The sequence below is a fragment of the Ambystoma mexicanum genome, chromosome 7q (genome assembly GCF_040938575.1).
Source record: "Ambystoma mexicanum isolate Mex_15411 chromosome 7q, UKY_AmexF1_1, whole genome shotgun sequence".
In the NCBI taxonomy this organism is placed as follows: domain Eukaryota; kingdom Metazoa; phylum Chordata; class Amphibia; order Caudata; family Ambystomatidae; genus Ambystoma; species Ambystoma mexicanum.
In genome coordinates, this window is record NC_090941.1 from 754108570 (window position 1) to 754133709 (window position 25140).

The 25140-nt window shown below is 46.1% G+C and overlaps 1 protein-coding gene across 1 annotated transcript in view; it reads right to left on the minus strand.

The window, feature by feature from the left end:
• The window catches only part of CUL5 (cullin 5), a 1916374-nt gene that overhangs the window by 1752147 nt on the left and 139087 nt on the right, over positions 1 to 25140 (minus strand). Inside the window, exon 2 of the mRNA XM_069640617.1 lies at positions 11430 to 11539. Coding sequence (XP_069496718.1) covers positions 11430 to 11539 — 110 coding nt within the window. The remainder of the gene's footprint in view (positions 1 to 11429; positions 11540 to 25140) is intronic.

The following is a 25140-nucleotide window of genomic DNA, read 5'->3' on the forward strand; positions in this document are numbered from 1 at the left end:
AAGGGGGCTGTAGGGATTACAGAGACAGTTCTGCAGTGCAGGGGTTGCCAGGTAGGCAGTGCAGGGGAGAGTGGCTGGGCCAAGGACCGAGAAAGGTGAGTAGCCCAGTTGCAGATTCAGAGCAGTTTCAGTAATTAGCAGGGGAGAGGGGGAGAGAAAGCAGAAGCAAAGAGGAAGGTTTTGAGGTGCTTCCGGAACCGGAGATGGTTCTCTTTAAGTTTCAGGGAGGCAGGAAGGCTGTTCCAGAGGGAGGCCCCTGCTGCAGAGAGAGATCTACCACCAACTTGTTGCTTGGAGAAGCGGCTGAACCTGAGGGATTGGAGGATGAGCGAAGAGCTCGAGAAGGAAGATATTTAGGAATAGAGAATTGAAGGTATTTTGGCCCCAGGCCCCAGAAGGCCTTGTGGACAATGCAGAGGGTTTTGAACTTAATCCTCGCAGCCACTGGGAGCCAGTGTAGCGATTTCAGTCCTGGAGAGATACGGTCCCTTGGCTTGAGGCCAAGAACAAGTCTCGCAGTCCTGTTCTGGATGAGTTGCAGAGGGTGGCAGTTGCAGGCAGATTTAGATGGAGGCTGTTACAGTAGTCCAGATTCGAGAGAACCAGGGCTCTGGAGACTGAGCTTCTGGGGGAAGGAGAGGAAAGGAAGGATGCCTCTGAGGAGGTGCAGCTGGTAGTGACTTCTTGGAGACATCAGATATGTGAGGAGAGAAGGAGAGTGTGGAGTCGAAGATAACTGAGGTTTTTTGCCTTGCAGGTAGGAGCAGGACTCGGCCAAGAGAGGCCGGCCAGAGAGCTGCAGGGAAGGAGGGAGTGGGTTTGCCGATGAGTAGAATCTCAGTCTTACTGGTATTAAGGCAGAAGTCATTGGCGGCACACCATTTCTGGATAGCAGAGAGACAGTCAGAGATGAGGGAAGGAGAAGAGGAGGACGAGGGTAGCCTGAAAATGAGCTGGGTAGGATATACGATACGATCTGATAGGTTATTTATAACGCGCTTAATACCCAGAGGTTTCCAAGCGCTGACCGGGGGATCTAACCTGTGTTGCTCCGTGTCGTCTTGCTTCGAAGGCGAGCAGGTTGCCACTGCGCTATCCTCCCGAGACAATCATCCGCATAGCACTGGAAGTTGGGGCAAAGAGCGGCGATGCGGTGGGCAAGGAGTGCCAGATACTTGTTGAACAGCCAGGGAGAGAGGTTAGATCCCTGGGGGACACCACAGGTAGAGAAAAAGATGTCGGAGAGGAAGGACCCCAGTTGGACCTGGGAGGGTCGATTGGAGAGGAAAGAGGTCAGCCACGCAAGAGCCTGACTAGTGATACCCAGGTTATCACGGAGAAGGTTGAGCAGGATGGCATGGTTGACAGTATCAAAGGCAGAAGAGAGATCGAGCAAAATGAGAACACACGGAGTGTTAGAGTCAAGGTTCAAGAGCAGGTCCTCACGGATGTTCAGGAAAGCAGTTTCCGTGCTTCTGGCAGCTCTGAAGCCAGACTGATGATCATGAAGACTACCAACTGATTCAGCTGGGAGATGGCCAGTTTCTCCAGGAGCTTGCCCAGGAAGGGAGTGATGGAGATTGGGCGATAGTTAGCCGGGCAGGAGGGGTCGGAAGAGGGTTTCTTAAGAAGAGGATGCACAAGGGACTGCTTAAGGGGGGATGGGAAGACTCCGGAGGCAAAGGAATGATGGCAGAAGTCAGCCAGGGCAGGTGCCAGGGAGTCGATGTGGTCCTTGATAGTTTGAGGAACAGGGGTGGACCTGTTTTGACGAGACTTTCATAGATCGGACTTGTCTGGAAACCTCGCCAGCAGAGAAGAGGGGAAAGGCAGAGAAGGAGAGAGGAGGGGTGGCTGCAGAAGGGCCAGAGGAAGAGCAGGGAATAGAGGGGGGGAGGTGATAGGAGGAGAGTGAGGACAGGATGTCCTGGATTTTTTAAATGAAGTGAGAGGCCAGTGCCGTGCAGAGGGCCCGGGAGGAGACAGGGGAGGTAGAGACTGCAGCAGGGTTGGCCAGCTCCTTGCAGATTTTAAAGAGTTTGGCCGAATTGTTAGATGCCGCCGAGATGCGGGCTTGGATAAGGGCTCTCTTCTTGGTGAGAGCGGAGAGCCTGTATTGCCTTTGGAGCAGGCGGCAGGCCAGTTTGTCAGAGGATGAACATGAAGCACGCCATTTCCTCTCTGCCACCCTGCAATTGCGTTTTAGGGTGACGAGATCCGAGTCATACCAGGAGTTACATTTGGCTTTGGGCTTCAGGCGGATTCTCATGACAGGGGCAAGGATATCAAGAGTATCAGATATAGCAGAGCGGAGAGGGCTGTGTCAGGGTGGGAGTCAGCCAAAGGGGGAGGGAGACGGCGAGAAGGTGGCAGCGAAAGCCTCAACTGACATACGCTTCATGGGTCGGATGACCGGGAAGGAGGGTGGCAGTGATGAAGGTGGCTTTGCCTGAGGGGTAGGGAAGGTGAGGTGGGAGGATAGGAGAAAGTGATCACTCCAGGAGAGAGGGACAGGTCAGAGGAGATCAGGGCATCAAGAGTGTGCCCTGCAGAATGAGTCGGCCCAGATGGGAGAATAGAGAGTTAGAGAGAGTCGCAGAGGTCGCGAAAGAGTCCAGAGGGGGGAATAGGAGGCATCCAGGTGGATGTTGAAGTCACCAAGAAAGAGGAGTTGAGTGGATGAAGACAGGAGTGAGGAGGAGAGGTCCGCCCACTCAGAGAGGAAGGAGGAGAGAACAAGGCATTCAAAAGAGGAGTAGGCTGCGTAGGAGTGAAAGTGGCAGGAATCCACTCAGGGAAGATAAGGGCAACACCCCTCCCCCCCAGCACAGTTGGGCCTGGGCACAGAGAGGATCTTGTAAACGTCAGGCAGGAGTGTGTCAAAGCTGGTGACAGAGCTGGCCGTGAACCATGTCTCAGTGAGACCAAGGGCATCAAGATCCAGTTCCTCCAGAAGGCGACAGATATCAGAGGAATGTTTGTCTAGTTGCTAAAAGAGACATCAAGAAATTAAAGCTAACATTTCAACCTTAATGGAAAATATTGCTAATCAACTGGCGTACCTCTGTCTCGAGGTCCTTCCATAGAACAAAGTATAAACGATACAGAAAAACAGGTCAAACGCACTTGTGATCAAGGGAAGTTGCAGGGACACAGGGGAAAATGAGGACCAAATGCCAATCCTCCGCAACAAATAGAAAGCTGTACAGAATGCATAGTGACATAACAGTATATCCATCTGTGATATCCCAGCCACAATTCAAATTAACAACCTCACTTATGGGCCAATATCTTCCATAAAATCCTGCAAGCGTCAAAGACAACATGTTAGAGTATAAAACTCATCGAATCTTTACGCAAGAAAAGTGTCCACCAGACATCATTCATTACGATTTTGTACGATCGGAACGCAAAAAAGGTCCGACCCTACAAAACGACCGAAAAATGCTACCACCAAAAGGTTCGAACACCAAAAGTTCGAACCTTTGGTGGTAGCATTGCAGGTATACTGTGTGGCATAATGAGTGGGGTGTTGCGGGGACACCACCGCAGCACACCGGCGAAAATAAAAAATAAATAAAAAACTGGGGCTGCAGGAGTGTCCCCCGCAACACCCCGCTCACTATACTTTACAGTATAGGGAGCGGGGGTCGCGAGAGACACCCCTGCAGCCCCCGTAGTATGCAAGTGTGTTCGCATGAGAAAGGTGCAAACTTTTGGTAGTTCGCACCTTTCTCATGCAAACATTCCGGCTGCGGCAAAATCAGCTGCGGTCGGATCACTTCGAATCATTCATTACCAGAGCGAATTTCTGGGACACGGATTACATCATCCGGAAGGCGTTCCAAAATAAATGACATTTTAAGGACACAAATTGAGTCTCTACCATGATATAGCAGCCACTACAATTCAGAAAAGGAGACACCTGCACAACAACCCATTCAAGATGTGCACTGTACTAGCAGTAAGCCAGGACGAACATTCAGCAAAGCCTGAGGGAGGCATAAGGGAAACACTGTGGCGACCAGATGCAAATCAACCAGCAGGATGCAACTCGACTAGCAGGACTCAGGAACTCATCCAGAGGGAGGACGATGGGACAACTGTTCCCCGGTTTACATCTTTAACACCGAGGTCCACTTAGCACACATGATCATGCCACAGCTTTGACTAGAAGATCTTTAAGGCTAGAACAGATTTTGTTTTGCTAGCTAACAGTTCTAAATGGAGTACGTTTCGAATGCCCCACGGGCCAGGCAGCACACGCCATTTATAGCCTCTATTCTTTAGATTGCTATAGTTACAGGATACTTTCCAGTATATAGCTGCAACATGCCATTAACACTAGATTTTTAATTTACGGTCATATGCTTTTACCGAATGCACAGGGGAGGGTGTGAAGGCAGAAAGGGCAGCCACCAGTAAAAAAAACACATTTTCTTGATGTATAAGAGTCTTACAAAAAATAAAGAGTTTCAATTGTACTGAAGAGTGCAATCAGAGGAGCTTGGAACGGGTGGGATGGGGAACCCCAGAAGGCCCAACAGCTTTGCAAAAGCCATTCAGCCGTTCCAAAAAAACATTGCATCATTGTTTTTCATGTAATTTTATCTTTTTAGAAAGAATAATGTATTAATTGGTCTCCATGTTTCTCTTTTGGTGACATTTTAAACAGCAAAATGTATCAAGCGATTTAGCAAAGTCAGACAAAATGTAGATCATACACTGTACATTCTGCTACCTTTGCGAAAATAAAATGGTCACTACTGTGGCAAGTCAATCAGGAGACTAAAAGCATAATTTGTGCCAGTTTTATTCTCTCATTAAAGTGAAATGACCTAATCTACTCCTACGACTGTGATACTAAGCCCTTCGCTATACAACAAAGTCAAAAGAGCGCTAGTCAGGGTGTCAGGATGGCTTAACATAAATGAAGTCCTCTGACCAGATGTCATGAGCACTAATCCCGAGGAGCCAGGCCTGGCCCAGGACCCCCGGAAGCAGACCCTTCTCCCACATCTCCGGACCCAGCAGACCCCTACAGGGGCCCTTTGGACCGTGTCCTGGCGCCTTTGGCGCCAGGCTCATAAAGGACTTCAGACCCGGCGCCTATTGATAAACTGTGTAATAATGCTTGGGTGGACTTACCTGAGGCAGACCATGCTGCATACTTATCCAGAACAATCCAGTCTGGCTGAAGTCCCCAGCCATCAGGGCTGGGAGGAACTATTTCCTCTATTCAGGAACTCTTTTCTTACCTGGGTGGGGCCGGTGGAAGAACACACACCTGAAGCACTTCTCTGCTATTTAAACCACGCCCGATGGAATACACATGCTTCGCGTTATTCTGCATCAGCAGCAGGACGCTCACCGAGTTGGCTCCTGCATCCTGGCTCCTGACACGCCCGCCAGCACCCGGAACACCTGCAAACAGACAAGAAAAGAGAAGGCGAGCATTAGGAATTATACTTACCGGAATCTGGCCTCAGCAATCCTACCTCCGACGATCCTGCAAAGGAAAGGAACAAGATTAGCAGCGCTCTCAAACGCTCGCAGCCGCGCCGCCTTGCCTTACCGATCCGTGGCCTCGCCGAACTCCACCGCGGCCACGACGCCGGCAGCATCTCGGCACCTGAAAAACAGAAAAAGACAGTCATTAGAGGTGCCCGCTCTAAAGCGGCCACATTTCTTCCACTTACTTACGTGCCTCATCACGCACGACAGCGGCTGTGTCGCCGGCAGCATCTCGGCACCTGTAAGCAGAAAAAGACAATTAGAAGTAAGCAGTCGCTTTTCTTTCACTTACCTTCCTCCACCGCGGCCACGATGCCAGCTACATCCCAGCACCTGCATAAGAGGAATACATGGTGAGCACTAACTAAGCACGGAGAACAAATACTCACCAAGAGACTTACCTGCTTTAGGTTTCTGGGCCCCGGCTCCTGTGGAGAAAAGACACTCATACTTACGGCTACCGCAGGAGAGACGAAAGGACACAGTGTCTGCAACTATCTCCCATCCAGTGACGTAACTGGATTCTACGCACCCCTGCACCTGAAGCAGGATGGAGAGCTCATCTTTACAATACCTAAGGTGAGAGCTCCCAGAAACCAAGTTGGGGGTCAAGAATAGCGAGAAACAGGAGATTGGTGGGAACACATATCCACCCCAGCTGGTAATCAATCCCTTTTCTTCCACCTGCAGAAAACTTACTCTACAAGCCAGGCAATCCAAATTTGGAGGCCCCGTCGAGAGCATCTTCCGGGCCCTGCGCCTCACGATAGAAGAAACGGTAGCAGTCCAGTTCGGGTCAGCGTCTCTGTGGGAATCAGGTGAGCGTTACACCAGAATCCTATTCTAAACTAGTTTCCTTCCCTACTACTCGAAAGGAGAAAACCCCCAACACATGCTTACAAGTCATTATGCTATGAAAGGGATGGCTGCTAGCTTCTGGCCTCCATCCCTTTGTCTCTATCAGAGGGCCTTGCCTATGCTCACATTCCCAAGCATACAGTCCATGTACTGCTGGAGAGCCGTCCAGGGACACCAGCCAGGTCTCCATTTGTTTTCCACAGTCTTTTACCCTTCGAAGAGTCTCTCCTCGGTCCCCCCACAGCCCCCCAATATGGGTTCTTTCAGACCCCGTCCCCACACTGGGGTTACGCCCAGTCCTCCAGATAAGGTGCGTATCAGCCCTTTTTATGCACAGAAATCTTGTCAATACGGCCCTTTTAATTCTTCCTTGTGTACAGCTTACACAGGCTATTTATAGAAGCATCCCCATAAATCTTGGAGGTCACTGGTGACAGGCTGGCCAGCAGCAGCTTGCAAACCTACTCTCTACTTCAGCAATCCACACAGTTCCTTGAAAGATGCAACTGGGATGAGTCCTAGTCTATTTTTAACACTAGGTTAATAATTCTAATAAGATAATACTTTGAGTAATGTAGAAGTGAATTTGTGTTTTGTTCAACTGTCTGCATTTTGTCGGTTAGTGTTATTGAAGCATTTTGAACCATGATCATGCTTTTCACATTGCTTTAGGAGACATGTAGTATTGTGTAAAATGAAAATTGTCTTAAACTAGCGCTGCATTTCTGCTTCATTTTCCTCTGTTTTGATCCGCTTTAATAGAGGCAGCGCAGTGCAGCATCATAGACATTTCATACTTTGTTTTCTTTTCATCACAGAAGCACATCAATTGCGTTTGATGTCTCGAAGTTTCAGAGGAGCCTCCCAGCAAGCAGTTGTTTGGCATTTGTGAGAAGCAAAAGCTTTTGGTGTTCTATATGAAGATATGTTTTTTTTTTTGTCTTAAGATTGTATGTGTCCATGTGCATGCATGAAAGGGCACTGTACATAGTTTGTCTTAGAGAACAAGGATTAGCTGGGCATGTAGTCTGAACTTTACTTTAACTCCCTTTCTGACCACCTGCCCACCACAAACGGGTATAATGGAAGCAGGGCTGTATATATTTTCAGTGGTACAGATTGTACAGGTACATTTGAACAGGACTACTATATGTTCAGGCAGATGAAATAATTTATCAGCAGAGCTGCTAAACGCATGCCATGGCGCTACGTCAATTATTCACAGCAGGGCTGATTGCAAAATGTCAACATTTTGTAGCAGGACTGCTATGTTTTGAGACAGTATCTGAATTTCTTAAAAGAGCTGCTGCAACGACAAAGCACAAACATGTGTTGGCATTTTCTGCAGCAAGCTAAAATACTGAGTAAGAACAGTGTCTGAGCTCATCCCACCGGTTTCACTACAACATTTCCAAATCCCATTACTGCGATGTAGAACACCTTACATGGAAAACAACAAATGTCCCCCAAAGAATAGATGGGGAGGGGCATTGGGTAGGGGTTTTTAATAAAGTGGGTGGATGTGGAGGTGGTGTGCTGTGAGTGGTCTCCCCCTGCATTAAAGATACAGAAAATGTGTTTTACATGCAGAATTTCCAATCTTGCAGTAAAGAATGTGGTATTTTCACGTAGATCCTTCCCACCACCCTCCTGAGCTGGTGTGATGCACACTGGCAGACAGTGTGAGAAGATGGCAATGTGGTCATATACTTCAATCCCTCCTACTCGGCTTTGCACTTATCAAAATATCTGCTTCTCCCATGTCACATTACTTAGTCCCACTACCAAAATTCTAGCATATTTCAAAGCCTCCTTATGCGTCTACTGACTCAAGTAGGATAGTCCAAACAGGCTGCGTGATTTTGACATGCTAGTTATGTCAGGTAAGCACCACATGGAACTAACTGCCAGTGGCCTAACCCTAGGTGCCTTTCCAAGTCAACAGCCTGTTGGGAAAGGTAGGTAGCTCAGTGGGTCATAACCCTGCTGCAGAGACCATTGTGTAACTTGTTAGTTCAAATCCTGTTGATCGGTGAGCTAATGTGTCTGCATCAGAGGTATGTGTTTAAGATGCTGTTAAAATTCTACTGTAAACAGAGCTGACTTAGCCTTCTACTTATCAAAAGGACTACTAAATGTTCAGTGATTCAGAGCAAGAGCACACACCCCTCATCGGGATCATACAATTTCTGCGCCTTTTTTACGGCGACCACTGAAAATGTTGACTTTTTATTTCGACCCCATATATATATGTGTGGGGTGATGGGTACATTATATAATGAATGTAGGGAGTAGCGGGGGTGAGGGTCTATCAGCATTTTCGGCAGTCACAGTAAAAACAGCACTGTGATCACATATATGCCCTCTCATCAGGCCTGCAATACCTGTAAAGGCTCAGCAGAAGCACATCCCATGAGGGCTGCTATACTTGTAATGGCTCAGAACACACATCTCATCAGGGCTCTTACACTTGTAATGGCATAAAGTGCTGGGAAAGCATCTGCATTCAAACAAGTACTGCATCTGGTGAGACACACCTCTAACTCTATAATTCCATAATGGCCAAAAGAAGGATCGCACACATCTAAAAAAGGAGCACCAAATGGTAAAGCTGCACTGGATTTGTAAATGGAAAAGAAATGTTCAGCTTTTTAAATATTTATTGATGCTATGTCAAAAGACATAAAAGGAGAGACAGAGCAACTCTGAACCCAAGCAATACAGGAGAACAAAGTGAGGGGTAGGAGGAGAAGCCGCGAGAACAAAGAACATATTAGACAATCCAAAACAGGAATTCAAGAAACAGAAAGAGAGACCAATGAGCTACATAAGAGAGCAACACAGAAAGTGAGAAGCAAAACATAGGGGAAAAAAAGGACACAATAGGAGTGAGGGATAGAAGCAGCGCAAAAGAGACATACAGACAGTAAAATAAGAAAAACGCATATCAACAGCAGACAGGGAGAACTGGAAATAGAAAATCCAGATTAGAGAAAGGCAGGCCAATAACATAAGCAGCAGTGAGCGAAAGATAATCAAAAGGAGTAGCAACCACAAGAGAACAAATGAAAAAACAGATATAGCCAGAGTACTGACATGAGAGAGGAAGAGGCCTTATATCAACAGATACAGAACAATGTAGGAGGGAACCCGCAAATATTATGTCAACATTTTGCCTCAGCTGCCCATGTCTCTCCTGAGGCCACATCTTGGATGTCCTCCTTTCTGTCAGACAGGTCTATAAAGGTCTTCTGAGCTACTGCCTCAGCTCCCCCTGCCCAAGTCACATGTGGCGTCCCTCAGAGGTCATGCTTATCACACACTCTTTATAACATCTTTACAAAGCCGCTATTTGACCTGCTGGATTACTCTGGAATATCCTATACCAACTACGTGGACGATACGCAGATCCCCATCCCTCTCACAGGAACCTACTCCTCCGACTTAATGCTGCTAAAATCAGTCTTCCTGAAGATACAAGTCTGGATGGCTTCAAATCACCTTTGCCTAAATGACAAGACAGAGATCCTCTTCATCAGCTCACACCATACCCTCAACAAACATGGAAAAGCCTATGAATCCTCTCATCGAAGTTACCATCCCAGTTTCCAAATCTGTCAAGACCCTAGGAGTCCACCTAGACGCACCCAATCTCTTACAGACAAGTTAATGCCATCGCATCATCAGCAGCATTCACCTCCAAGTTGATAAATGTCTGCAGAACTTTCCTTTTTAATGACAGCTGCATGACATTAGCCGGGCTTTGATATGCATCAGGCTGGATTATTGTAATGTCCGATTTGCTGGCTCCCAAATCATCAAGAAACTACAGGTCATGAGTGTAAAAGATGCAAAGCGGAAAACACCAATTTTTATCACATAGTCACATAGCCTGGTCCTGCCGGCAAAATGAACCTTTTGGAGGAGGGGGTGGGGTTTGCCAGATGGGTGGAAAATATGCACATGTTGGAACTGAGGGGAAACCCGCTACACACAAGCATTACCTGGCAACAGCCGACCGATCGACTACTGGCCACCATTCCGCCAGTTTTACTCAGACAGGAAATGTAACAAAATGTTGGGGGAGGGAGGCGGGCCGTGAAAGGGACCTGGAGCGAACATCAGAATGATGCCCATGGTAATATAACCAGATGTTGATGTATGAAGTTGATAGATTTGGAAATTAATAACTTCATGACCATACAGACAGGGACCAAGTGGACCGGGACCAAAACGCACAGAACCAATCAGCTATGTAATCGCAGACCCTGTGTATCAGAAAGTGACTTTAACAACCTCTGTGTCAAAGGAGGGTTGTAGGGGTGGAGGGAGCGGGAACTTGGGTAAGATATGAAGTTGATGTTAATGTAATTTGTTTGTTATGAATAAGAAAATTACAAGGAAAGTTTAAAAAAAATAAAACAAATAAAAATACAGGTCACCCAAAACAATGCACTCAGAGCAACATTAAATATTACCAAGAGGGATCATATCTCTGCGGAAAGGGAGAATGCACACTGGCTGCCAATTCGAGAAAATAATTATCTTCAAGACAATGGCCATAACATACAAATGTCTCTGTCGGACACGGCCCCCAGATACCCTTCTCAAAAATGGATACAAGCACACTGCCAAACCCACTCTCCCAATGCTCATCAGCTCACTCGCCCAGATTCAGAAGGAAGAGATTGGGAGGTCAGAGCTTCCCAGTTATCACTTCAAAAACTGGAATGCATTACCATTTGCACCAAGATCTGACCAGGCTTACTGGTCCTTCAGGCCCACCTTCTAGATACAACAGCTTGACTTATATGCAACTGTTAGGGTCTTACGCCTTACATCATGTGAAATTGCAGCTGCTTATTCACGATGCCCACAGCGCCTTGATGCCCAAGGGTTTAGTGTGCTTAACAAATGTACAAAATAAATAAAATATTTTGTATACTCAACATGCTCCACCAAACAAATATAATCTGCAGGTTTTTGTGGCTTGACAAGAAAACAGTTACTATGGAGCAGTAAACCGTTAATATGTCTGAAAAAAATTGATTACTTACGAAAAAAGATCAAACCACTGCTGTTTTGTGACAGATTCTTGGCGCAATAGCTTCAGTACAATTGGACGCATAGAACCCCATTTATCTTCAAACTGAAGGGATCCTTTATTCTGTTAAAACACAAGTTCAGGAAACAGCGTTACATGACAAACCTTTGCTTGAAAAGAAAACATGTTATTATTACCACTTTCTTTGGCAAATGGATAGAAAATGTAGACTTACAAAACCCGCCTAATGAAAGTAAATCCTATTGTCCATTGCATAAGAGTAAAGCACTTCAGGCTTGCACTTTTGCACCACAGAGTGGAATAGCTTTTTTTTTTAACGGAAGATCATTTAAGCAATTGTGCAATGCAACAGCTCTGAACAAATCCCCAATTATGATGTCCCATAACACTTACAAAAAAAGGGAAAATAACTCAATGGGCATAGCCAATAAAGGATTTATTTTCCACAAGTAAAATATTGCAACAGGGTCAAGGTCAATACCATTTCAGAGGGGATCAAGGACCCCTCTCAACCGGGGGTAGGCGTCCTACAAGGGCATTGTCAGAGCTACCTACCCCAGAGGTGGTGAGAAGGAGTTGAGTGAGACCCCAGTTCCCTGACGCCCCCCGCCCCAAAACGTGTATGACCATATGAAAGCATTTGCACTACTGTCCCCTCCACAATACCCATCAGCCTCTGCTCTGGTTTGTGTTGCATAATCACATCTCCCAGCAGTAATCAAACTGCAACCAAGAAAATCGACGGCAGAGTCACAGAAACAGCCCAGTTATCGGTAAACTAACAAAGCAGAACTTTCACCTCATTAGAGGACTGACGCACAAACCAGCAGTGTTTTGTGAGAGTGCAGGTAAGGTGTTGTACGATAGAGAGCGCAATACTAATTGAGGTAGTGAAGTGCGGAGTGTTTTGTTTGTGAGAGACAGTAAGAGGGAGTAGAATCTAGAATCTTAGAGTGTAGGTGGGCATGTAGAGGGTAGTAAGACAGTTATCGTGGTGGAAGGGTCGTGCTTTGAGAGAGTAGGTGAAGGATAGTGGTTGGAGGGAGGAGAGAGTGGAAATGGCGTATGGTGGGAACCAAATACGAAGGGCTGTTCAAGCCCATAAACCCCTAGAACGTCCCAGAGGGAGACCGCTCAAAAAGGCCACAGCCTCTAAGACTACCCTTGGAAATAGTCAGTGAAGACAGTATGGGTTATCCAGTTTTGGAATTACAACAGCTTGAGGGACTAGAGGGGAAATCAGGATGCCTGGGTTAGGTGGTGGGAGCCTCAGGAAGGACAAGGGAAATATTAGGGAACCCCTTAGTCTGGCCTTCCCTGAGGTGTCCTGAAAACCTGCTTTATATTATAAATAAAACCCTTGAAACAATCTGTGTTGGTTGGCTGAAAGGAAGGAAAAAACATGCATTCTATACAACAAAGCGTGCCTCAATGACAATGCAAATTTCTCAGTTTCAAAGAATACAAATCCATGGGGGGCTATCAGGACCATGGGCAGTCAATGGGGGGGAGAGGGGGTTGGGGTAAATGACTAAAAACCCACAAGCAGTGTGCCCCCTCCCAACATCCCATCTTTAGCGCCACCTTATAGCCAAACCTAAAAATAAATAATTGTTCCCTACTCCCTCTGCTGAAATTCCTTAACTGATAGCTGCACAACCGGTTTCTCTCTCGAGATGGATCCTTGTTTTGCTGCAGATCTATTATGGCTGGCATCCATTTTAGCCGGAACTGCACAGCTCAGCACAAACAGGAGTGGCTCTATTGCTAGACAGAAAACTGCTTGAATTTATTTTGCTAATTTTCCCACCAAAAGGTATATAGTGGCGTGGGGGTCAGACAATATTGGTGGAGGTGGGATGGGGAGGGTCAGTGCAGAAGGCTCTCCACCCGCATTCTGTGGTATATAATTCAAAAACAAATTCCAAGCCCTTTTTTTTCCCATCTCCAGATATACCTCCCAAAGTGCAAAAAGCTCCTAAGCAAACCCTCTGGCGAAAACTAGAGGATAATAATGATGATCCCAAACCAAAGCCAGAAATGAAGCCTCCTGAGGACATGGGTCAATTTAGTAAGAATTAAGGTGCCCTGGATAGTGTGAGACACAAACCTATACTTTCTGCTACCTCTGCCTAATCCGGGTCAGGTGTATATAGGCAATTTCGGGCCGCAGTGCCACAGACCCTTCCCCCGATTGATCAAATTGAAGAGGTTATCAACAGGCTGTGGGAGAACTCAGAACTAAATCAATGGGCAACACTTCATGGATAAAACATATAAAGCAAACCCCCTATGCCAGACTCTTTCCTGTAAAATCCTCTGTGGCTGCAGAAGATCTTTTCCACAAGAAATAAACCGATAATAAGACAGATGCCAAACTAAAGAAATATTATGCAGGTCGAACTTGCCATTGGGGACAGTTATCTTAGGTCTATGTCTCTCAATCCCTGCTGAGAGAAAAGAGTGACCTGGCAGAACTATGAAAACCTCCCTATTATAACCACCAAGCTCTAGCTGACATTCCATCAGCTACGGTACGACCATAAACCTTGATATCTGGAACAGCCATTTAGGGTAGGAGGTTTTGCATCCAAGTGAATTTTAGAAGGGCTATGTGCAAAAGACAAACATGCTCAATCTCCCATTCCAGAAATTCTGATCTTTGGGGAACACATTGATGAATACACAGACACAAAGAGGTCTTTAACGGACACACAGAGGTAAAACCCATTTTCTCAACCCCCAAACCAGTCAAATCCCCAAATGGGACTCTTCTATGCCCTCTTATTTGCAAGACCTTATCAGGTCAATGGCAGGACTCTTCGGTCTAGTAATCAGAATTACTTGTTTCTCCCCAAATGTAGAACGAAGAAGGTAGAGAACGGAGCCTTTTTTATTGCTGCTCCCAAGTCTTGGCATTTGCTACCATCAGCATTGCGAGGCCAGACCTCTTTAGTGGTTTTTAAGAAAGATTTGAAGACCTGGTTATTTTCATGAATAATGTCTGGGAGCCGTGCAAAGCTTAGTAAGGTGCCCGCCAATCTGTTTAATGTTCCTGTCTGTCCACGCCCTAACGCCCAAGGGTCCATGGCTGCGCAAAACAAATAAAGTCAAAAGTAAAGTAAATAAATTCACACTGCTGAAATGATTTGTGTGGAACACCAGAGTTTCTCTCCAGGGCGCATCCGAACAAAAACTACAGATGGGTTCCAGAACAAACCCAGGCCCACTTTTCCAGCGATTTCCAGAGGAACGACCCTCTCAGTTCTTTCAGTGAAGGGGTAATTATAATATTTCCTACTTATCTGCAAAAAGGAGGCAGGACACCAATAGGTGCTGGATTGCATCATGATGGGTTACACCATGGAATTTCTGTCCATACCGACAAAATCTGGCCCTTCTGTACACCATGGCCCAGAATTTAGTTTAAACTGACTGCTCTCAGGACAAACCTTTTCGGACAGCTTGATAAGAAAGCTATTAACAGGCAGTGCTGAAAGAGTATACGATTCAGGGGTTTCTTCCATCATATTGTTGGTGCCAAAATAAGTCAATAAGTCCATTGTCAAATAGTTGATTTAAAGCACATCAACCAATTCCTCAAAACCATGCATTTCGAAAAGAAAACTCTCCAGGCAATCCTTCCTTTCATTTCACAAGGGGATTGCCTGGTTCTATTGAGTTCCATTATGTCTACCAACATAACTCTGTTCACCTGTTCTATCACAGGTTCCTGCAATTTGCAGTAAGTACACAACATTTTTAGTTTGTGGTGCTTCCCTTAAGAAATAAATCTGCACCGAGATGATGTACACATTTCCAAGACCCTGTCATTACGTATTAGAGAGGGAAGGAATTCCAATTAACTTTTATCTTGAGGACATGCTCATTCACTGTCCTTTCCCACAGGCTCTGTGGCAGGTGTACAAATCATGCAAATACCAAAGACAGTCAATTTCCTTAGCAACATAGAAATCCGACCTGGTTCCATGTCAAGGTTCATATTTGCATGGTTGAAGAATCAGCACCGTCAGGTGCATCTTCCACCAGATTAGGGGGTGGGGGGGAGGAACCAGGAATGAGACACGGACTTAGGTTTTGGCCCATAAACATTTGTTAACAAAAGAAGAGGGGGTTGGGAAATGCCTCTCTGTCCCTGCTCCAAAAGGCATTTAACTCCTTCAAACAAAACGCAGGGTCTGTCAATGTGAGAAAGTCAAAAGCAAAACGTTTTGTGTCCAAGTACTATTCTGACCCTCGCATTCTAAAATAAAAAAAAAAACAGCTTCAAAAGGAAAAGGTCTATGGCTTTTAGTAGCGTACTAATGTTCAAAAAGGAAATGCTAACTCCAACACAAAAGTTCCTTGTTCCAGAGGATGGTCCCCTTCTGCTGGATTTCCCTTCACTCTGTTTTATATTTAAGAATATTAGTTCCAGGAGTTTCTTGATCAAAAACACAACTGGTATAAAAACAATTGCTGTTAGTCTATCTTTTTAGGATACCTGGTGTACTCTGCCAAAAGGTTTTCTCTCCCGTTTAATAGGTTTCCAGTCTTTTGCTATTCCGGATATATCCTTATTAGGACTCCCTTGGGAACTATATCTTGCACACTGTTCACTTTGACAATGCCTGTGGTGCTTTCCTACATGAACATGCTTACAACTTGCATCTGCCTGCACTACTCTCCTCCCACGGCTTCTCATGTGGCTTGAGTCTGCCTGGTATACTCCCCTACCAGGGTCATATATACTTTTCTCTTGCAGCTTTCGCCGGACTGGTACATTCTCCCACCTGTGATTTATTTCTCAGATCTTCTTATGACTGAAATCTGCCCGGTATACTTTCCTCCCAGGACTTCTCTTACAGGTGTACTTTATTTTGTTCTGCCTTTTTAAGAAAGATTCACTTGTTCGTTCTCTCTCATTTGCTTCATTCACATTAATTCGGTTTTGCCAGCATTGTCAATACGCCTCGGGGTCCCCTCTTCCCTCGTGCGGACTCTGGTTGGCATAGGGTAACCGCCCAGCAGCAAGCCGGTTGTAGTCTTTCAGCATTCCACTCTGTCGCCTTTGCTTCTCCGCTTCTGTCTCTGTTCCATGCCTTTCTGGGCTTTGGTGACGTTAAAGTGGCTTTCCGGTACCTGCAAATGCCCAGAAGTCTTCCGTTCGCTTCTGGTGTTCTCGCAACATACTCCCGTCTGCAGTCCGCAGAAAACATGTTTTTAGTCCAAGTCAGACTTCAAAGACTCATATGAAGATCCTGTGAAAGTGTTTCCAGAACCTTTCCTTGGTGGGTGAGGGGAGGTATGACAATATGCCATTAAGGCATGGGGAATGGCGGGGGTATCCTCATAAGAAACAGGGTGATGCCATGTCTCATGCAATGTCATGAAACCTTACAGAGGGCTACCTCCCCCCATGTGATCCTCCCTCATATAGCCGCCCCCAAGGTCAGGATTAGGTAGTGGGTGCCGTCCCCTGGCCACATGGGGAGAGGTCACCACCGGGAAAGAAGCAATGACACCATTGGATTCACTACAATATCCTCCCTCTCCTATCCTCTCAGAAGACAAAAGCCTGCACAAGAAGTTTCAGAGACCCCTTGCATCAACTAGTTTATAAATCCCATGGGCAAGGATACACCAACATCCGCTGGTGCTTCATCAGCTAGCAAACTGGCCCCCTGAAGCAAGAGCTTTGAGGCAGTTATTTTGACTATTGCATCCCTAAAAAGAGCTCTGCGCTGCAGTCCACCCCAGTCACACCTAGATTCAAGGTTTCCACTCTCTTCCCCCCACACCAAAGAACGCAGTGGATGCAATCCAACTGGGCAATCTGTCTATCCAGGGACAGTGGACTTTTCATAGAGGCAAATCCCTCCACTGGGTTGGACAGAGCAGAGGGCAATTCAGCAAGCATGGTTACAGTTTAATTTCCATATCCTGGGGGAAAATTGTCATAAGAATCGACAAAATAACTGCCAAAGCACAGGCCAACAAGCATGGTGGAATTCTATTGAAACATCTGGCAGCTGCAGCAACCAAGATTCATTCCTAGGCACAGAACCACTTCATCTCGCTTACTTCCTCTCATCCTATGGGTATTCTCAACAGAGAAGCGGATGCATTCAGCAGGATCTCACCAAGCATGCTACAATTGGTTCTAACACAGGAGGCAATTCAGAACTTGCACATCGTTCGATGTTCTCCTTAGTTGGCAGTTTGACTCCCTGGATAATGCGATGCTCCAAGACCTTTGCACCTGGAACAGTGAGGAGGGTGTGTGGGGTTGGGATTCACGCTCTAAACAGGGACGTTCTTGCCGTCTATATGCATTTACACTACCCCCTTCATTCCCAGGTTCCTAGAAAAGAGGACAGGGCACTCCATTTTGCAGTAAGTGATTTCCTGTCCTACTGCAAACCCCCCACTCTCTCCACATAGTTCCAATCCAGAATTGGGAGGGGGAACCTCTGACAGAGGCACCTTCTCAAACTTTATCCGACAGTCTGGGTATTTGTCTTTGTGGGGGGCATACGTTTCTTTTTTTACCAGGCTCCATGCAAAATTCTAGGAAGGATCAACTCCCAACTACTTAGAAACACTGGAACACATTCTGCAAATGGTGCTCCTTTAAACATTCGGACTATCAATCTGCCAAGGGGACTTGGGTGGTTCTTTTTTTTTTTCTTCCTCCACACTTAAGATTGCAGTGGGATAAGATTAGGGTATTTTGTGAACCCTGGGGTAGATTGGAGGTTTTGACACCTAGCTTCTAGGCTCTTCCACAGCTTTCACAGTAGTAGGCCACATCCCAAAACGTTTCTACCCCTTTCAGACCAGGTCTTGGGTCTGAAGGCACCCTAAGAAACCCCCTTTGAACCTCTGGATACTGTGGCCCTTATGACTCTACTCACTAAGGGAGTAGTTTCTTACCCGTAACTCAATTTCTCCAGCGTTGGCATCTTTCATGGATTCACATGCTGTGAATATTTCTCGTATTCAGGCTGGGAAATATTCAGAGCATGTGAATCCATGAATGATCCAATGCTGGAGAAGGTATTGTTTCTTATCAAAATCACTTCTTCGTGGTATCAAAGGGGGTGGGGGAGTACATTTTCTTTGATCTCTAATTTGTATCCAAAGTTACATCACCCTTCCACAGGTCCCAGGCAGTTTCTCTACCCAGTTTCATCTCAATGCCATCCATGGATCAGAAAGCTAATCTACACACAACGGAAATGTCAACTGTCCTCTCTATTTATGCATTGAGTGCCTGGAGACCAGACAAATGGCAGCAGTGTGCAGTATAAATACCAATAACATAATATATAATATATATGATGCATTTGTATATGATAGTGTTATGAATCCAAAGAATTTGTCCCTTCTCCCGGGGATGCCACTCTTGCTAGGGAATAGGACAATCGGGATCCCACTATGGGTTAGTCCACTCCCCCTCACACCCTCTGGGGACAAGGAATGCCCAAAGAAGAATAACACACTCCCCCCCCCCCACCCATATATCGGAAATGTTTGTTACATGGGAAGTGAACCAGGCAATAATGTGCAGTGTCCCTTTAATGTGGAAGGCTCCGTTACTGATGTGGAAGGCTCTGTTACTGATCTGCATTTGTCATCACCTTCTCGCGGAATCCAGCACTGATCAAGTTTCTTCTTCCTGTCCAGGGAAGAACTTAAAGACTGCTGAACATAAAAGAAATGGAGACCGCATCTGCCATAGAGGGAGGAACGCAGGCTTGTGAAGCCGGGTAGAGTAGAGGCAAAGTATGAAGCAAACACTGGTGGGGGAACCCCGAGGACAGCTCAGAGAAGCTGTAGTGTCGACAAAGGTGGAACCTCAAGCTCGAAAGGGGGAAGCTGAGGTAGGAAGAGCCGCCACCACCACTGCAGTTGAGGGGTACCGTGTCCTGAAAGAGATGCCAAAGCAGGACGAGACCACTCGGAGTGCCAACACCAAAACGGCCAAAGAAGCCCATAGCCCGCAAGAGGCCACAGAGAGCATAACCCAGGACGGAATGAACTAAACCGAACAGGCAAAGGGGCCAGAGAAGCCTGTAGCCCACGAGGGGCTATATACTCCAGGACAGGGTGAATTAAACCGACCAACCAACCAACTGAACCAGAGCTGCCCAGAGTCCACCCGGGTTAAGAAAAGTATCAGACCACTGAAAGGTAAAGCAACAGAGAATCAGATGGAGGAATCCTGGCATCTATCCAAGGTCGTCAGGCGTGAGCGCGCAAGAGGGCCCAGGAACAAACCTTCTTGGACTTGGGAGTAACCAAGACTCCTGGTGTAAATCTCCATATTCTGGGAGAAGGGATCAAATCCAATGGTTGGATGAGGACATTGTTTTTAAACACAACAGAAAGTTTGAGAGATTTCTCTTTTGAAAACATTCTTTGGTTTGTGAGACACAGCAGTCTTCCCGAACATACCATAGGATCCTTTTTCTAGATTCTTTTTCATAGAGCAGACAAGTGATAAGTTAGCTTAAGTTTAGGACAGAGGACGGACTATACTTTGAGAGACATCATGACAAGCACCCTTTTATTATCATATAGCATAGGGAACCTGTCTTAGAAGTAGGGACTAGAATAGGTTTTTATTCACTTTACTTGTTGAAGCAGTGTGGATATATGCCTCTGTGTCCACCTCCTCCGTTTGACCTACCACAATAGCTCTATTCTAACAAGGAAGCAGGGGAGCACTGCACAAACCAGTGGGAAAGGAGGCTGCAGTAGCTTGCATATCCGATACCAGGCGTGGTATATACTTAGGAGTAGCAGGTATTCAATGACACCTCGGTATTCTCAATGGAACACCCCGTTTCAGGCGAGAAAACACTCTGAACATTTGTCCTGGTCGCAGGGGTTCCAAAAACACAGCATCAACTTTAAAGATGGATTATCACACGCATCCATTAAAGTGAACTTTGCAGCAATTTCGAGAAAAGACTGCCGCTGTCCGGAACTTGCATTGTGAAACATTTCATGCACCGTCGTTTCCGCACTTATCCAACACAAAAGAAAGAACCTCTGCAGTGGAGCCTGAATACTGTCTTGGAAGCACTAATGAAATCACCTTTCAAACCAATGGCTACTACGGACTTAAAATATGCGTCATGAAAGATAGCTTTCCTGGTAGCGGTCACAACATTCAGACGAGTATCTGAGATACATGCTTTCTCTGTCAAGCCACTGTACCTACGCTTTGAGACAAAGTCATCCTGAAACCAAATCCTACCTTCCTCCTTAAAGTACCATTCAGAATTCCACCTACAAGCAGAACTAACACTACCAGTGTTATTCGCAAGGCCCACTATGCCAGCAGAATAGTCACTACATTCTCTAGATCTTCGAAGAGTATTCAAGTTCCATATAGACAGGACTAAAGATTTTTGGCAAATGTCACAGCTGTTTGTAGCCTTTGGAGCCCCTAACAGGGGTGGACCCATTTCCAAGCAAAGAATCGCAACATGGGTCACAACAGTTACAACAGCGAAACAACAAGCCAACAAGCCCATGAAAGGGCCCATTTGTGCACATTCTACCAGAGCAGTGGGTTCATCATCGGTGTTGTGTACAGGGATTCCCCCCGTCAGACATTTGCCATGCAGCAATCCGGGCAGTACCGGGCACCTTTGTGAAGCACTACTGTATGGAGGTGTGAGGGGAAGCAGAGGCAAGGGTCAGAAGAGCCATCCTACGACACTTGTTTCAATAAGGTATTCCTTTCTCCCTTACCACCTCCAACACATCAATGAAAACTGCTTTGCACTCTATTCAAAGCATGTCAATCCATGAAAGATCCAATGATGGAGAAGAACCAGTTATTTACCAGGGGTACCGAGTCTGCTTCTACCCGAGTGCTGTTCACTCGCCAGATGCCTGCTTTCACTACACAAGTAGGGACAGAGCGCTGTGGGTTCACTAACAAGCGGTCGACTCACGAGATCAGACATGTGCCTCTGTTCCTCTCGCTGATACAAGACTTCAGCTCTTGTGGCTACACTCGAACCAGCAAACCACTTTGGTTAGCCTGCCTTCGTCTAGCCCATTTCAAAATGGAGCATCACCTGCTCCAGAGGCTCTCTGGTGCATGCCTGCCACCGGAGATAGCCTCGAGGCATTCAGGTGCATGTCAGCCGCCGGAGACAGCCTCCTGCATGCTTCCTGCTGCATCGCCTCCGCAGATCAGGTCACAGACAAGTCTTGCGCTGCATGACCTCTGCACTTATATGTCTGGGGGCACAGACCCTCTCAGGACCAGCAGTTGATATCTGCCCTACAAAGGTCCCAGGGTCTTCTTGCTCCTCCAGCTTCTGCCTGGGCTGCAAGAACGGGCCATGCCGCTTCTGCTGTTGACTTATATAATCTCCATCAACAACGCCGACTCTATGGCCTGCACCTCAGGGAGCCTTTTAAGCCCCTCGGACTCCCTCATGTGTGGGTCATCTTCTCTAATGAACTGACCACTCTGCCTCTTCGCTGTCCCAGTACTAAAGGGTTTTTGGGACTTGTAGGTTCCTAACAAAAATTAGGTTCTCTCATTTCTGTTTTACAATAAGCCATTGGCTTTATGGAAAGTTTCACAAGGGGGTTTCCCACTCCTCCTGACCTTCTACCCCCTCCCCCCCTCAAGTGATCCTCCCACAGAACACCACCCAAAGGGTCGGGATCAGAAAGCGTCTGCCTTTCCCTGGCCAAAAGAGAAGAGTCCACGGCCAGGTTTTCTGGGGGAATCATTACCGATTCATCACAGGGAGGACAATGGCACGGGATCCGGAAAACCCATAACAAGGCCCAAAAGCTGTGTGTTAGGCAAGAATTGATGTAGTAACCCTGTGGGAGATTACACTACAGATGTCCTCTTGGTATTAGGTAACCCACCTTTTGGTATAGGCCTGTACTACACAAGTTGGTAGTGTGACTGAGCAGCCAGGGTTATCTCAAGAGGGGTAAATGTGAGCTGTAGCAATGAAATCCACAAATACAAGTAGCCAAGTAACTTGTACAGTCAAGGTTTTTGTTATAATTATTTAACAGATGTTTTTAAATAAGAATTCTTTAAAAAAAAAAAAGGCAATATATGTAACAATCAAATCTACTTTAAAAATAGTTTTCTCTTAAAAGATGCTTCTTACACACTTCCTACACCCTGCGGTGAATTCACTAACTAGGACAGTAATGGCATTTATGTATCATTAGTACACTTTTTAGATTTTGCGGTCAGTAGAAAGGAATGGTTAAGGTGAGGAAAAACGTTAAACAGGTTCTCAAAGCATGCAAGCACTTAAATCTTCCAATGAAGTCTAGATAAAAAAGACCTTTCCCAGGAATAATAGTTAAACCCAGTTATCACCTATGAGGGACAGTAAGTTTCAAAGTCAAATGGACTAGAGTCTGCAGGGAGCCAGGACAGGCAAAGTCAATTGGAGCACAGTCTATAAAGCCAAGGCACTTCTTAGATAACAGTTAGGTTTGTTGAAGACAAATCACTGTAGGGTCACAAGCTGTTACACTTGTGAAGGGTAGAGCTAAAATCAGCTCTAGCAAAGTAGCTACTGCAAGTCTAACTGGGAAGAGCAAAGCTAGAGACACTGAGGTAAGTACCCCTAGTCCGAACAGTATCTTTGATTAGAAGAAGAGTGGTCCAGCTGGCTTCTGTCTGATTGCAGCAATGCAGATCCTGGGTTCCTGGGCCCCAGTCATGGGGACAAGAGGGAGGACGTCTGGAGGACTCCTGCGGCAGCAATTCTGAGGTCGGCAGCAGCTACGGGCTCTTTTCAGATCTGCAGCACTTCATGGTTTCAGCGCTCGATAAACAGCAGCACTGCAGATCTTGGATACCGGTTGGGCTTCCTTCACGCCTTGAGTTCTGCACTCTGGTGAGGGGACACTAGCTCTGGTCGTCCTGCTTCTGGAAGGTCTGGGGGAGACTCCTGAAGCTTCTGGCCGGATAAAAGACGTTGTACTAGACTACAGATTTCTTGACCCCTGGCACTCATTCCTGCAGCAGCAAAGAAATACAGCCAGTCGGGGAAGATGGTCCCTTCCGGAGCTTCTCTTGTCGATCAGAAAAAGAAGTTTCGGCACTGCAGCAGGGCTTCACCGGGCAATTCAAAGGTCCAGAAGGCCACAACAAGCTTCATTCACAGTTTCTTCGTCGGGTTGTTCTTCCCAGGGATCGCTTACAACTTCAGTCCCCAAAACCCTCGCCTTTAAAGCAGGTTTTTCCCATTCATGCACAGGCTAGCTGTCACTCAAACAACAGGGTGGCTGTCCTGAAAGGGCAGCCAGCCAATCAGGACTGGGTACATTCAGGCATTCCTAATGACAAAGGACATGAGAGTTTCGGGAACTTCCCTCACTTCCTGCCCTTCCAGACACTGGAGCCAGAGGAGAGTTTCAGTACTGAAACCTGCCAAAGGCAAAACTAACAAAGGGCTCAAACCTGGTTTGACGTGCAAAGTAAATCCCAAGGAAGACCTCACAACTGGAAAATGGCAAATAAAGAAAACAAGGGCCATTTTGACAACATGGCTTTACTGCAGCTGAGTGTTCAGCCTGTGGTAAAAAAGCACAATGGTAGGAAAATTAACCACTGCCACCAGCAATTTAAATTAGTGAGTGTAACATAAAAAATGTTACATGAGTAGGTAGGATAAGGGGCTACTAAGTAACCCCCGAGCACTCCATATAAGATGGTGTGTGCTGGACCTACAAAGAGAAAAAGTTAAGTAAAGTCAATTTCACTTTACTAATCCTGGGAACAGTAGTTCACACAAGAAAGGGTATTTAGCTCCAATGATAACCTATGGCCTGGAAACACTATCTATAGATCTAAAATGGTTGCAGATCATAGAGGGTAAATATTGGAGGAAAATACTGGGACTCCCAGACTGTATACCGATGGCAATAATTAGGTTAGAGCTAGGATTGATATCATTTAAAGCAATTGTGCTGAAAAAACGAGCAGAAATGTACATTACTACGAGCAATGATCCCAACAATAGATTGCTACTTGCCCTACACCACACCAGGAAACACTTAAAGAAGCGAAAAAAAAAGAAGAACAAAAAAAAGCATGGAGGTCTTTTTTAAAGATTTTTTAAAGAAATGCTGGACACAGAGGAAGGGGCATGACATTTTAAAAATGAAACATGCACTTGCTAGACGCATTGAATTGTGGGACTGGCTGGAAAACTATGCTCACTTGAACACTCTGAAAAAGTACCAGTCGGGATCCCACCTGCTATATAAATTTAAGAAACCTCAGCAGTACATGAATCTGTCCCCTTTCCCAAGACTCAGACATTGCATATTACTGAGATTGAACCATCTGCCAGTATTGTCAGTGACTGGGTAATTCACCAACATACCCTGGGTTGACCGATTGTGCAGGATATACAAGAATAAGGACGTCATAGAAATGGCCAAGCACGTATTGTCAGAATGCCCCAGTCTCACTGAGGTATATACCAGACACTATGGGAGATATGTACACAATCTTGACACCATAAAAGATATGGCTTTTTGGGCACAGTGCATCAACACAAGGAACATAAAGGTATATATCTCGATGTAGAATGTCTGGCTAAAGGCAAAAAAACTCCTGGAAATAACTATATAACAGTGAGTCGATACATTCTTCATTCTCACACATGCACACTACAGAA